Source organism: the organism of the source record quoted next, unplaced genomic scaffold, assembly GCF_019419815.1.
Source record: "Pyrus x bretschneideri cultivar Hongxiangsu unplaced genomic scaffold, Pyrus_bretschneideri_v1 Contig5, whole genome shotgun sequence".
NCBI classification, from domain to species: domain Eukaryota; kingdom Viridiplantae; phylum Streptophyta; class Magnoliopsida; order Rosales; family Rosaceae; genus Pyrus; species Pyrus x bretschneideri.
In genome coordinates, this window is record NW_025999787.1 from 4,119,943 (window position 1) to 4,136,302 (window position 16,360).

General features: G+C 37.0%; 1 protein-coding gene across 1 annotated transcript; it reads left to right on the forward strand.

Annotated features, from left to right (window-relative positions):
• Positions 1 to 10,873: 10,873 nt before the first annotated feature.
• LOC103964818 lies at positions 10,874 to 15,445 on the forward strand. Its single transcript, XM_009377799.3, has 4 exons — positions 10,874 to 11,597; positions 13,908 to 14,062; positions 14,300 to 14,448; positions 15,157 to 15,445. The coding sequence occupies exons 1-4, from the start codon at positions 11,552 to 11,554 to the stop codon at positions 15,245 to 15,247; spliced, it is 441 nt and encodes a 146-aa protein (XP_009376074.1). The 5' UTR covers positions 10,874 to 11,551; the 3' UTR covers positions 15,248 to 15,445.
• The last annotated feature ends 915 nt before the right edge of the window (positions 15,446 to 16,360 follow it).

Here is a 16,360-nt window from a genome sequence, read left to right on the forward strand (position 1 = left end):
GAAAAAGATCGAACATTATGCATGTATGAGTTTGGATGTGTTTGGACTTTGGATCATATCCATTACACAACATTTGATGCTTTCTTTTTTCTCAAACTAGTGTGTTATGGCCTCTTTTTTTTCTTTCTCTCATGGCTCGTCAAATCGGAAAGATGTTGAACGGGAAAGAACCAAAGTTTTGGAGTTTGATCCACCTTTTCTTTAATAATCAAATTTTTGAGAGTTGCAATTCTTTTAGGACTAAGAATTTGTTATTTTCGTTTGAATGATTATTTTTCTATGTTTCAGCCGTAATTTCAAATAAGACTAAACCAATTGATAGATAAAATTAATTTTAAGGTTTCAATATATTTTTATATATTCTTCTCTCATAGGAGGCAACACATATATATACATACTCAATCCTTGTACTACAAGGAATATTAAAGACATAAAAGGAGAGTTATACCCAAACTAGGAAACACAATTACATTCCTATTGTATTATTGTTGACTCACGCCAACACTCCCCCTCAATTTGGTGTATAGATATCACCTAGGCCCAACTTGTCAAGTGAGTCTTGAAACCTTATTGCAGAAACTGCATGAGTTAGAATATTTGCTAACTGTTCTTCTATCTTCACAAACGGAATGTCAATCAACTTAACTTCCAACTTTTCTTTGATAAAATTTATATCCACATTAACATGTTTGGTCCTATCATGCTGCACCGGATTGTTAGCTATCTCCCGTGCTGCTTGATTATCACAATACAACAACATAGAACCTTTTGGTTTAAACCCTATCTCAGTGAGTAGAATTTGAAGCCATAGAAGCTCACAAATACCATGTGGCATTCCTCAGTACTCAGCCTCGACCAAAGACCTTGCCACCACATTTTGCTACTTGCTTCTCCATGTCACAAGATTACCAGCTACAAATGTGAAGTATACCGACGTAGACCGTCGATCAGTGATATTTCCAGCCTAATTTGCATCGGTATACCCTTTCACCTACATATGCCCATACTTTCTATACATCAACCATTTTCCTGGAGCTCCTTTTAAGGAACTCATAATCCGCATTATTGCTGCCATATGATCCTCACTAGGAGCATGCATAAATTGACTCACCACACTTACTACGTAAGCAATATCCGGCCTTATAAGCGACAAATAAATCAATCGCCCTACCAATCTTTGATACCTTTCTTTATTCACTAGGACTTGATCCTGATAAAATGCTAGATGATGATTCTGCACCATAGGTGTATCCACTGGTTTACACCATAACATACCAGTTTTAGACAAAAGGTCCAATACATACTTTCTCTGAGATAAGTATATTCCTTCCTGAGACCTAGCCACTTCAATTCCCAAGAAGTATATAAGTCCTCCAAGATCTTTCATCTCAAACTCAGAAGACAAATGCCCTTGCAGACGTTTGATTTCCATTGTATCATCACTTGTGACAATCATATCATCTACATTTATGATAAGCAGAGTTACCTCGCCATCCTTGCGTTTGATGAACAATTTATGGTCTGTGTTTCCATGTCTATACCCATACTTCTTCATTGCCTAGGTGAACCATCCAAACCACACTCTAGGTGACTATTTAAGGCCATACAATGCCTTCCGAAGTTTACACACTTTCCCACTGGAGTTCGCAGCACCATAACCTGGTGGAATATCCATGTACACCTCTTCCTCTAAATCACCATGTAGAAAAGCATTTTTAACATCAAACTATCTCAAAGGCCAGCCATGGTTCGCAACAAGAGATAATAAAACTCTAATGGTATTTATTTTTGCAACAGGAGCAAAGGTCTCCTCGTAATCAACCCTAAAGGTTTAGGTAAAACCTTTGGCCACTAGCCTCGCCTTGTATCTATCAATTGTTCCATTTGCCTTATGTTTAATAGTGAACACCCACTTGCAGCCCACTGATTTCTTTCCTTTGGGAAGTCGAACCACACTCCATGTATTATTCTTTTGTAGTGCTACCATTTCAACTTGCATTGCTTTTGTCCATTTCGAATCTTTCAAAGCTTCCTCCACTCTAGTGGGTATTTTGATGGTTTCTATTTGCTAAACAAATGCATAATATTTCAGGGAAAGTCGATGAGTAGAGACATAATTTGAAATGGAATACCACACATTTCCTTCTAGAGAGTACCTGTCTAGTGGTTTTCCTCGATTTTGTCGAGAGGCAACATATAAGATGGTTCCCGAGTGAGTACTTACCTTGGGAATATCCGTTGAAGTGTGAAAGAGTTATTACTGTCTTCTGACTCACTGGAACTATTACTCGAATTTGGGGTACTTGGACCAACACCAGAATTTCTATGTACTCGGACCAACACCAGAATTTCCATTTTCCCGAGGTTCAGATGAAGAATGGAAGGGAGCAAAACATGATCAGCAAGCACGACTAAGGGGGTTCTAAAAGAGAGAACACACGATGGCATTTGGTTCATGATATAAATAGCATAAGTGACTGCATCAGCCTAATATGTCTTAGGTGCACAGCTACCAATAAGAAGGGCACGGGTAATCTCAAAGATGTGCCAATTTTTTTGTTCGAAAACTCCATTTTGTTGTGGGGTCTAAGGGCACGGATTTTCATGAAGAATGCCCTTTTTCGTAAAAAACTGAGAAAGATCCTGATTAAGATGCTCACCACTGTTGTTTGACCGAAGCACTTTAACAGAGAGTGAATACTGAGTATAAACCATGTGATAAAATGCTTTGAAGATGTCACCCACATCACTTTTATTCTTCATAAGGTACAACCAAGTCATCCTAGTGCAATCATCAATAAATGTTACAAACTAATGCACACCATGTTGAGTAGTAACCGGAGATGGCCTCCACACATCAGAATGAATTAACTCAAATGGAATTATTCTTTTATGCAAACTTGTGGGATAAAAAGCTCGATGACTTTTGGCTAATGTGCAAACGTTACACTTTAACGAAGAATCTGAAATATTACCAAATAATGACGGAAGTATTTGAAAATAATTGAAGGAAGCATGACCAAGATGACGATGCCACAACTGAATAGTCTTCAACTTTCCATTATCACGACCTTGAACTTGATGAACAAAACCTTGTGTAATATCATCAACATAGTACAACCCCCTTCTCTTAGTACTAAGCCCAATGATCGCCTGAGTTCGGATATCTTGAAGTAAACAGAAAGACAGAAACATTTGCACAACACAGTCTAATTGCTCGGTGACCTGTCCCACAGATAACAAATGGCTAAAGAGTGTGGGAACAAGTAAGCAAATGTGTAAGGGAAGAGTAGGATTGAGTGCAATCGAACCCGCCCCTATAACTGGGGCAACACCTCCATTAGCAGTGACAATACTATCCCGAGGTTGTGGTGTTGTAGAGTTAAATAAAGTATGATCATAAGTCATATGATCAGTGGCTCTGAAGTTAATAATCCAACTTGTATCAACATCAACAGATGCAATCAAAACTGTGCCAGAGTTACCTGGATTATCTGATTGCCCTTGAGAAGCAATCAAATTCAATAGAGACAGTTGTGGGCTCGAATTGTCTGGGTCTGAGTTCCAATCTTGATGAGTCTTCACTGGTGGGCTAGGCGGGTTCCAACAGAGACACCATCAATTGCTTGCTGCCTTTTTAGATTTCGGGCTCCAGGTTCACACATTTGCCGCCCAATTAGGTTGTGGATTACAGATGGACCTTGTTGTCCAATTATTTTGTGGGCTTCATAATCAGCCAACCCATGCTCTTTTTCGTTAGAGATTGGAACCAACATTTGGTTGTCAGCCATGGAACCAATCTTTGCTTTAGATTTCTAGTTTTTGGTTTTTCCAATAGGTGGTGTCTCTTGCTTCAAGACACACGGTTTGCTAGTTTAAGTTTATATGCTTTGGGGGTTTTGGTTGTAACGGGTTTAGTGGTCTCTTGTTTTGAGACCTGGGTTTGGGGTTTTAGCAGAGGTCTCTTGTTTCGAGACTTCTGAGCTTGGTTTCAATGGCTGTTACGCAGACAACAAAGTGAAGCACTGAAAACAGTAGTGAACGGGGATAGGATTTAGAGAAAGAGACAGGTCGAAACCTATTCTGATGCCAAGATAAAATTAATTTTAGGGTTTCAATATATTTCTCTATATTCTTCTCTTATAGGAGGCAACACATATATATACATACTCAATCCTTGTACTACAAGGAATATTAAAGACATAAAAAGAGAGTGATAGGAACATATTTATATGACTTTGTTAGCTTGTTTCCTTGCATTTATTGCGTTAGTTTCTATTTATTATAGTGATTTAAGCTATTTTCGTGTGTTTGTAGGTCCAAATGGCAAAGTGGGCAAGAAAAAGCAATTTGGAGCATTTTAGAGTAGTTTTAGGCTTGGAATGGATAGCACATGCATGGAGAAAGGTGGATGGACGTTTTTGAAGATCAAAAGAGGCTAGGAATGTGCTTAACATTTGGAAGATTGGATTCAAGACATTGAAGATAAGGAATCAGCTAAAAAGAAGGAACATTATCCAAATCTTATCCAAACCTTATCTTATCTTATCATATCCTAATCTTTTCCCACCTTTATTCCAGCTGCAAAGGGGAATCAATTTCACATTAAATCATCTAAATATTTGGTTCTAGAAGCTATATTCTCTGCCCTAGATTGGTGCCGCATGCCTTATCCCTTGTCCTTCTAGAAACCTACCACAACACCCCTTTCTAAAAGCCCTAGAATCTGCTGCACCCTCTCCTTATTCTTCCTAGTTTCTGCCATGTAACTAATCATTTTTCCAATACAAATTTGCCTTACCCTATCCTTGTCCTCCAAGGATTTCTGCCGTGAAACCCTAGCCCTAGAAATACATAACATATCTGTCGCACAAAGGGGGAATTTTAGAGAATTTCAGAGAGAAAAATACACATCTGCCGCAACTTTGCAAGGAACAAAGGAGAAGAAATAGCTTGGAGCCATGTCTGCCATCCAAGATCATTGGAGTGCTGGAGCATTTCTAGGTGTATTTTATCCTTAGTTTTAGTCCAATGTCTGTTTTAATTTGGTTTTCAATTATGATGGACATGTGGAACTAATTTCATTTTAGTTAGAGGTGAATTCAAAGCCATGAACATATATGTGATATGAATTGATTTCCTCTAGTTATTGTTTCGTAAAACATGAATGTGATTTACTTATCTGTTTGATTGATAACTTATTCTTGTATGTTGATTGAGGGTGCACACTTAGTTTGCATGCATGAATCTGATGCTAAAATATAAGGGAATTTCACCTAATACTTATGAACTTATATTTATAAGTAGTGGAAATCACTAGTCATGATTGTGTTAAGTAAATTCATGGCAGGAGTATCATGCAGTTCATAGTTACGAAGGCCTTGCCAATGCTTATGATTTTCATAGAACTTAATGATCTTTGATATGTATCTCTATCATGCAGTTCATATAGGGAACTTGATAAGAATAATTTAATTGCATTGCTGAATCCAATTCAATGAAATTTAGGAAAATCTGAGAGTTAATTTGTGCAGTTCACAATTAATTTGGGGCATTGTCATTCATGGTTTATAGGAATAATAACTGGAAATCAATTTGTGTTGCATATGTGTCATGTGTGGAGAAGGACCCTCTAGCTAGCCTTTCACCCCTTTAGTTACCTTAATTTCGTGCAACCTTTACTTAGTTCTGGAACTTATTAGTTTCAAGTCAATTTTCGTCCAAACAAACCCCCTTTTCATGTTTTGAGTCAATTTAGTTAGATTTTCGTCCAAATCACCCCTTAGTGCCTGTTTTGAGTTATTTGAGTCATCTTAGTTTGTTTTGTGTCAGTTTAAGTTTAGTTTTTTGTTTTTGAGTCTAGTTTAGTGATTTGGAGTTTAATTTGTGTAGATTAGCAACCCTCCTAATCCTCGGCCTAGAACGATCTCTACTTTCACATACTACAACTATCAAAAAGAGGGTTTAATTTGTGTGTTATTTTATATCACATCAAAGAGTTATAACCAAACTAGGAAACACAATTACATTCATATTGTATTCTTGTTGACTCACGCCAACAATAATCACATTTCTATTGTATTATTGTGGAATTTTAGGTAGACGGGTTGAGGGCCCACTCCAACAACACCAATACTGTCCCCACTTTACCACCTGCTCAATCCCTCAGGTGTGGGGTTTTATCATAGAAGGCCTCGACGTTAATTAGAGTGGTGTAATTCTATTTAAAGTACTCTTCTCTTCTCCCTCTGTCTGATGTTGGGCAAATGGGGGTTCCAGCATTGATGACGCATGATACTGAGATGAAATAAAGAACTAGATATTCATTGTCACAATCATGTATTCTTATTTTTCATAATAGGCTTAGGTAATGAATTGATTAAGTTATGCCAGCTGTAAACATTGAACCATGCCGATTTAACACATTATCTTGATGCTAGTACATTATTTTAAGGTTCCAAAGCTATTTGAGCATCTCTGCATGATTTTGGATATCCTTATATAAGTTAGTTGTTATCTGCATTGGTGATTGATGAGATTTCTGTTTTTTGTGAACTGTGTTAGATTGTTAATGGCCCTAAAGTTTTGGCCAAGTTCGGTTGTGAAACTGAGAAAAATGTTAGGGATCTATTTGCTGATGCTGAGAATGATCAAATGGCTCACGGTAAGGGAAATATATATGTCAGTGCACTTAGGTTGGTTTTTCAATAATTGCTAATGTCATTATGTCCTTAATTCCCTGGAAGATCAAAGTGGTTTGCATGTGATAATCTTGATAAAATGGATGTTATTTGTAACGTATAAATATTTCTTACTCCACACTTTTTACTAAGATTCCTTATAGGCAACAAGGGAATGTGGTTAAAGTTACATTGCATGAAGAACTTGGGTCCAATGATTGCAGTAGAAGAGGATAGGATTCTGAAGAAAAGCTAGTTGTAAATATGTGGGATTTGTGGAAAATAACTGAAATACATGTATATTGTGGGATTTGTTGATTTTATGAAAATTTAGAATTTTTTGTTTTGTTTCAAAATTTTTTTTTTTTTTTTCAAATAGAACCTATTGGGCACAATTTGAAAACTGTGCGCATGATTGTCTTTCATCTAACATGCTTGTCAAAATTAAGGCACAAATAGGCTGTTATTGGTGCTTTCTTTAGGAGCACAAAAGCAATATTGTGCCTTATTATCAAAGGGCACGCCTATAGAGGGCACAAACAATATTATAGTTGTTGAACTGTTGCTATTGGTCTATTGGCACATTACGTTGGTGGTCTTTGGCTTCAAAGGGTACAAATAATTTATTAAGCGCAGTCCCCATATTTTTTGTAGTGCTCCAAACAAACAAAATGCTATTGCCTAAAAATTTATGTCAAATTTATGAAACAAGTGGGAAGAAATTAATGTATTTTATCAGTAATAAATTAGACAGTAATGTAAATTATGAAAGTAAGGTTTAATTTGCATGCTGCCATCAATGCAAATCTTTTGCATCATGTGACACAACAACTTTTAATTGGACTCACTATAGTCTCTATCGTAAAATGGCACACCCTGAAGAAGTTTTTTTTTTTTTAATTATTATTATTATTATTATTATTATTATTATTATTTATTTTTGGGGTGGTGTTTTTTTTTTTGGGGGGGACGGGGGTGGGTGGTGTTTGTGTTTGGTTTTGCTGTTGTTGGTCACAAAAGTTGTTTTGAGAATAACTATTCGTCTAGTATTATAGACACCTTTTCTTATCCCCGCCTACAAGAGTTTAGACAATAAAATACTAAGTAGAAAATAAGCTGTAAACTCGAACATCTAAATTTAAAGGGTAAAGTACAAAAAACTACCTTAATTATTGGTGTCACGACACTTTTATACCTTATCTTTTAAAATTGACAATATCATACCTCATCTTTAGAATTTGGTCCAATGTTATACCTTTCGTTACTTGGCCATTTAGTTTTCAGTTAAATGCTGACGTTGCTTGATTCGGGGCCCACTTTCTATTTAAAAATCATTAAAATATTACTAATAACTAAAAAAAAGTATTTAATATTTTTTAAATATTAAATTAATAATAAAAAGTTAAAAATAAAAAAAAAATTAACCCTCTCAGTTCGTCCCTCCCCATCCCCCTCCTTTCTCTTCCCCCCATCTTCTTCCCCTCACCTGCAAACCCCACCAAAAAAAAAAAGAAAAAAAAATTCTAATTTGTCTTCCCCCGCACCCACTCTCAATTTGTCGACCTCCCTCCCCATCCCCTCTTCTCCCTCCTGCAATCCAGAAGAAACAAAAAAAAAAAACCCAGATCCTGTCAGCGGGAAGATGGGTGTGCAAAGAAGATGAAGGATGGGTGCGAAAGAGGATGTGAAGAATGGATGAGAGTTGTGGATTTGGGGTTGGTAGGGGGTTGGGTTTAGGGGGGTGGCGTGGGGACGAAATGGGTTCACTTTGGATTTGTTTTTTTTTCTTTTTCTTCTCCTTCTTCCTCTTTCTGGGTTGCAAAGGGTACACGAACTAGGTTGGGTTGAATTTTTTTTATTTTATTTTTTCTTCTTCTTCTTCTTCTTCCTCTTCTTCTTCCTTCTTCTTTTTTCTGGGTTGTAGGGGGTTGGGGGGGGGGGAGCGGGGGGGCGAACTGGGTTGGGTTGGATATATATTTTTTTTTTTCCTTCCTCTTCTTCTTCCTCCTTCTCCTTTTCTTCCTCTTCTTCCTCTTGCTCTTCCGCAGGGGGGATCAATGGGTTTTCAAAAAAAAAAAAAAAATTTCTTTCTTCCTCTTCTTCTTCTTCCTCCTTCTCCTTCTCCTTCTCATTTTCTTCCTCTTCTTCTTCTTCCTCCTTCTTCCGTTGGGAGGGTTGATGGGTATTCAAAAAAAAAAAAACAATAATTTCTTCCTTCTTCTCCTTTTTTTTCCTCTTCTTCTTCTTCCTCCTCCTTCTCCTTCTCCTTCTCCTTCTTCTTCTTCTTCCGCAGAGAGGGGGTGTCGATGGGTTTTCAAATTTTTTTTTTTTTTTTTTTTTTTTTTTTTGGGTTTTTGTTTTTTGGTTGAAGATTAGGAAGGGAAGAAGATGAAGTTGGGAGGAGAGAGAGAGGGGGGAAACAGAGAGGGATTTATTTATTTTTATTTTTTTTTTATTTTTCTTTATTATTTTAAAAAATATTAAATATATTTTTTTTAGTTTTTAATAATATTTTATTAATTTTTTAATAAAAAATGGGTCCCAAATCAAGCCACGTCAGCATTTAATTGAAAAGTAAACGGCCAAGTAACGGAAGGTCTAACATTGGACCAAATTCTAAATATGAGGTATGACATTGTCAATTTTAAAAGATGAAGTATAAAAGTGTCGTGACACCAATAGTTAAGGTAGTTTTTTGTACGATCTGGCAAGAACAGACGAGTGTTGTGGAATGTTCCATGTTACACAAGTAGAGACATTTTTGAAATTTAAAATGTATGAGATTCTTTTTTATTGTATTTTTGGGTCGAAGATAATCACACATGTCCCATGGTCATAATAACTGTGCAAGTACAAACATTGGATTTGGAGCACAACAAACATGAGGAACGTCAATACATCATTAATACGTTTAGGCCTCGTTTGACAGCTCGGACTGTACTGACTATTTCCGTCGAATAGGATAAATAGCCACCGGATAGTACTGACTAAATTAGTCGGGTGTTTGGTGCAGTATCGGATTAGTGATCGTATTATTTATACTGTGTTTGGTATTATACTAGATAGGAGGAATCAAACTTAAAAAATAAAATTTTAAAAAAAGTGAAATCATTTTTTTGTTCCCAGATCTCTCCGCACCCCCCAAACACCCTCCCTCTCTCTCCCTTCTTCTTCCCCGACTGCAGAAGAATCCCAAATAATTGTTCCCCAGCTCTCTCCGCCACACCCCCCAAACTCCCTCCCTTTCTCTCCCATATTCTTCTTCCCCGACTAAATAAACCGGGCGTTTTGATTGGTTTTATTAAGCGGGTGTATACCGTGTTATCTTATCCGACCGGTTAAATTAATCCAGCGCTTATTTAGTACGAGTGAACGCCAGACACCCGAGTCCGTATAACTAATTCTATCTGATCTTTTATCCGATCTGCCAAACAGGGCCTTACTCATGGTAAGTGGCCTTGGATAGTTTCTCTACCAACGAATGAATCAGAATTAAAGGAAAAATATAAAGATTTGTACATGTTATACTTTATCAAATTTTAAAAATTAAAACTTTTTCGACGAGTAATTCAACTTCTCAGTCATAATTAATTTTAGTTTTCAGTTTTTCATAATTAGAACCCTAATAAAATTTCATATCTGAATAGTTACCATTTTTTGTTAAAATCAAAACTAAAAAGTAGAAACTTAAATTAAAATTTTAATTGAAATAATTAGAATACCGATCCTTAATGTATGATTGAGTCACAAATGTCCCATCTTCACCAGTTTCCTACTAGGGCTGGGCACGGGCCGGGCTCCAAAATAATTTTGAAGGAACCGACCTTACCAGTTTTAAACAGTAACAGGACAGGACGGTCCGGGTAGTTTTGGAATTGGATCTAACCTGGTCCGTTATTTACTGGACCTGTCCCGCCCCGCCCCACGGGACCAACTTTTTAATTTTTTTTTTTTTTTTTTATATATAATTTATAAACTGAGAATAGGCAAAAACAAACAGCATCTATCTATCGAAACTTTCGACATAAAAACCGAGAATCTGAACCAAATAAAGCATAAGCATATCCAATCACTGAGGTCCTAGCTAGAAGATCAACGGCATACCCTAGGGGAGACACCGGAGGAGCATCAGCTCAAGAATCCTCAAGCACGTGGTGTCGTCGTCGACCACTAGAACCCTCAAGCTTGCCGGAAACCGATCGGGAATTGCCATTTCAATGGCGGCAGGCAGTGAACAAACACCACCACCACCTTTACGCGATCCGTAACTACTCGCAGTAGTACTCACGCTGGACTGCGCCACTCTCTGCAAAGCAGCCATGGCCACCAAAAACCACCCCCACAACGACGCAAAATACACACACCTGCTGACTATCAAACCCTAATTTCCCATTTCAATGGACTAGAATTTCCATTTGCGGTGACTGCGGAGGGCGAAAGTGGAGCCAAATGGAGGGAGATCCGCGAGGGGAAACCTTAGAATTGATCAGATAGAATGAATCAGACGAATCTGATGATGATGGTGGCGGCGAGAGAGGAAAGGAGATTCAAGGAGGAGAGTCGAGTGAATTGGGTCTGAGGATGGAGTCTTGGGACGAGACAACTCAGTCCCGGACAAGATTAAGAGAGAGAGTGGGTGATAGATGGTTGAGATTTAATCAGGGTGATAGACGGTTGAGATTTCCTACCACAAATAAATGCAGATTCTGAGCTCCAAAAAGAAATGGCATTTCTGAAATTGTCTGCAAAACCAAGGGCGTTATAAAGATCAGACCCAGCAGCCAAGATAAGATAGTTAGGATAAGGGAACTACAATCATACTCCTCGGAACCTGGTGTTTTTGCCTTACTCACTCGGAAGCGCAGTAAACGATGGAGTTGGCTGTGCGCCAAATATCATTTTCTTACCTTCCTAAGAGTAAGATATCCCAAACTTTGATTAATTTCAAGCATCAAACCTTCAGATTTCTAAGCTTTATGTATGTATTTATTGTGCACCTGCATATCTTCCCATTTTATGCATGTGGTTCATTATATAGAAAGTGAAGTTGTTGATCATTGATTTTATTTTAGAATTTTAATCTTGGCACAGATGGTTGGTAAGGAACCGGCATACTTAAGTTAGATCAGTTGGTCAAGATAGTGTGCTCGCCCTTGTGTAGATCAAAGTAGTTTAGAATACCGCATTGTTATAAAAGAAAGGGATGATAAGCAAGCATTATAGAAATGAGAAAAATGAGATAATCCATGAACGGAGAATGCCCACAAAGATCGACATTATTGTAGAATTTAATCTCCATTTGAGAGTGATTACAAAAGTGGGTTCCAATGATTTGGTTATTCCACCAATAGCCATTAAATGTAATCTTTATGGAGGAAGCTGGTTGCTGTTGTCATGGGTTATCCTAATTAAAACTAACATAAAAGATGATCCTTTTTTCTACTGATTTGTCATTCAAGTTATTGTTGAGGGGATGCCAATAAATGGGGACACTTAAAAATTAATGTTGGTTAAAGAAAGTGAGTTAATTGATTTTCCTGGGAGGTGCTTCTTGGCTGGGTTGGTGGATGCAAAATTAAGTTATGTAGATTTCTTCTCTGAGAGCATTAAGTGCTTTTTATTTCGGTAACTTGCTTTTGATGGGTGTGGGTATTTGCTTCCTGTGCTGATGTGGGTTCAGAGATTCTACTGAGCAATGCCGTTATTAAGTAGAAGGGAGTGCAAAATGTAAGAATGGGGTTGGGGAGAGGCAAGGTGGTGAGATTAGGATTTAGGTTGAACTTTAATGTGGCTGGTGGGAAGCAAGGTGGAACCTGAAACATGTGAAAATAATCCATAATTAGATTCTACCATTTGTGTAGGTAATTGGTTTTTCATTCAATGTTGGGTTGATTTCTTCTTGACACTGAAGCACTCGCATGTGTCATGGGTCTACTGTTGATTTTCTTTTTTGGTACATATGGTCACCAAAGGTCCAAAAATGAAGAACTTTAATCGACACTAAGTGAGGTTTAGCAACACCTAATAAATCCAATAATCAGCATGCTCACGGTCCCAAGGGGGCATCGAACGCTGTGAGGACCAAACCAAGCGTTAGGCCATCAATCGTGCTAGTTCCTTCCCTGTACACACGACCCAACTGACACTGTCAAATATTATGCAGAAACTATTGTAGAATCATGTACATTGTTATTTAGTCAGGTGCCATGTTGAACGATTTTTTGACCTAATTTTACGTGTGCTTGTTTCTATAGTGTTAAGTAAGCTTTATTGGGATTTGGAACACTGATCTAATCTGTTGCTTGAAGTTAGGGATGTTAAACAATGAATAATCAGACCTATATATGAACAGTTTTACTGCATTTATCCTCTTCTTTTGTCTGGTTTGAGGCTTATAAGCTATAAATTAACATGAAATATGCACAGCAGGAGCTTTTGTAAGAAGTGTAACTGAAAACTACAATCATAACATGATAACATTTCCATTTGTTTGTTCTTTGTCATATTATTAAGGATCAAAATTCTAGTTTCTGATCACTTGCTAGTCCTTTTTTCTCTTGGCTAAAAATATAGTAGTCCATTCGAAGGTTTTATGTATGCTTAAATCATTGAATTCATGCATTTCTTTCTTGTATTCCTTCGAATACAAATAGTTCTGTCTTATAATGGTAAAGCTTATAGTTCTTATTGAGAAGTTTATTTGGGTCCAAGTCAACAGTTTATTCATGCTAACTCAGACATGGAAGTTTAGGCCATTTCATATGACGGTTCATTCATATTTTCATTTAGCTTGATGTGCTTCCAGCTCCTTTATTTCATTGTTTTAAACTTAAAATTCCAATATTGTGCTCTGCGTTTTCTACCAGCTGATGTATTTGACTCATCCCAGTAAACAACAGGAATACACCTGAAAATATTTGAGTTATGGTTTCAATTTCTTTCTTTCCTTAGTTTCTACCACGTGAAGTATAAGTTAATTTATTCCTTAAACTAATGCCTTAACGCTCTCTTTGTACAATTCACAAGCTGCAATGCCTACCACTTTGGTACTTAGTGTTGATTGAAGTACAATTGCTAATCAACTTTGTGACAATTCCCTATAAGCAAGCAAGAGCTTTGTTAAATTACTTACTTAGTTCATTTATAAGGACTATAGTCTATAGTGTTGAACGATTCTCTTCTGATAGTGATCACTTTATTGATTGGACTGTGACTTTTGTTCTTCAGTCAATGTAAAGCCACGAGAGCAAAGAAGAAGACAATCATCATTGGTCTCTTCTGCCCTACCTGAAACAGTGGCTTCAATAGCGATTGCTGCTACAGTCGTTGGTACAGCAGCTACGGTTCTTGCAAAGAGAACCAAAGCTGCTGAAGAAGCTGAGGTATGTACATAATTATAAAACAACAAAAATCAACTCAACGAAGCATTATCTCCAGCTAAGTAATAATTTACAAAGACATAAATTCATTTCTTTAATGAATGGAAATTGATAGAACATGTAACAATTCAAAGCCAACGGAAAAAGTACTGATAGGGCGATTATGATAACCGGGTCACATCTCTTTTCGTATGCTTGAGCTAGCTATCTATCCAAATGAACTCCTTTTCAGAAGTGCAGGTTCCTATGAAAATATGTGAAGCCTGTCGTGGTTCTGGTATATGTCCTGAATGCAAAGGCGAAGGCTTTGTACTCAAGAAACTCTCTGACGAAAGTGCTGAGAGGGCAAGAATGGCTTCTAAGAATATGGCCACTCGATACACAGCAGGGTATGTACACTTCTTTTGAGTTTCTCTCACATTCCTTCTAGGACCTTTCTCTTTCTCACTCATTTTCATTCGATTAACACTTAAATTCTGTTGGAAAATTTAATTCATAGTTAATTAAACTATTTTATTTGAATGGAAATTATATATGATGGGTTGTGACTATTGATGAATAGGGTTGTGACTGTTGAATTAAAGAGAAAAGGTGCAACCCTTGCCTTTTAATTGAAGAGACGCGACTACACAACTATTACGAAGAGTCACTTCCATAACTATATAAAGACCTATCAAATTAAGTCATTTGTCAAATTTTTTTTTTAGTTGAGTCATACATGTTCATGTGAGTCATGTCATATTTAGAGATTAAGTGAGTCTGAGAGAGTTCAACACATTCGGGGTTCACTAGAGCCTTGCGATTTGGAATGCTACTATTACAAGGACATGGTCGTTGTATCCTAAAAGACAAGCGCCAATCAACCATGAGCACCGTAGTTGGGTGAAAAATTGTCTTAAGGACAAAATGTCTAACATTTGCCTCGACCGACTTTTAGATGGTTCTAATCTAATTTCATGTGCATTAGCATTGTGTTTTCTTATGAGTATGCATTAAATTGTTTATTTAGTTGCATAAATTATTTGTTGTTTTTATATGTGATTTATACAGCAATTAGACTCCATTTTTTCCAACAAATTCTTCTGAAATGATATCAGGCTTCCAAAGAAATGGAGCTACTGCACAAAATGCTCTTCTGCGCGATCGTGCCTTGCCTGCAGTGGCCGTGGAAAGATAGCTTTGCTGTAACCATCTTTGTGCTTTGAATAGAGGAGACTACTTAGTGATGAACATGTAAAAGAAAATTCGTCTTGCAGGGCGCTTGTACTTTGGAAGATTTGAAGTGCTCTCATTTGTTTTGTTTTCTTTAGTTGCAGAAATTTCTTGTATATCAAGTAACAGGTGACCTATATATTCTTTTGTAATATATTTGCCTTTGTACTATCACACAAACATCCAAATTTTAGTCACTTCTATCGATTTCCAAATTTTAGTCACTTCTATTGATTCCATAGAAAAAGTCACTTGAATATATTGACGAAGGAAATAATTTGTTCTGATGTTTAGTGAACAAGTTACACTCTATTGTGTTCTTATATACTCTAGTGCAGGAGTGTGTACATTGTTTTGCAGATGAGAGGGACATAGAGAGAGAAAGAGATTGGGGTTCTAGCAACATGTGTTTGTTATATACCATCTCCACTGATTCTATTGAAAAGGATAATCTATTAGTTTATGTTAAATTCGTTTTGTTTTAGAGTATCTCCATCCATTAGTGTGGGGTAAGGACAATTTTATTGCCTTGTGCAAGTCCACTGGTTGGAAGGAGGAATAGGAAGGGTGATTACTATTCACAAATATATTTTATATTTTTTTAATGTTTTCTTCGTTTTATCCCCAAATGTCATTGTCGTCGTAGAATTTTGTTTAATTTTAAATATTTAATTTGCGAGTGTGTTGAACTCTGTACGATTTTTAAGTGAGAACTTTGTAAGTTTTTTGGATTTTTAATTTTTTTTGGTTTTTTTATGATTCCTTTTGGATTTTTTAAAGTTCTATTAATCTTGGCCGTCGAATTTTCAATTTTTTGAAATCAGAGGCTCACAAAGTGCCATGTGGTGGAGCTGCAAAATTTTCATTTTTTAACTGTTGGAAATCCAACGGTCGTAATCAACAAACTGTTCGAAATCTAACTAACGGCTCGGTTGGCTTCATGTGGGGTGGGCCCCTCCTTGTCTGCTACAGACATACCGTGGCCTTCTCCACGCGGGCGCAAGCCCAGTCAACTAATAGGGTTGCTGCCTTTTGCGAACTGCATCCCAATTTTTCCACCAATGGTGAACCATTTTTGGGTCCAAAGGC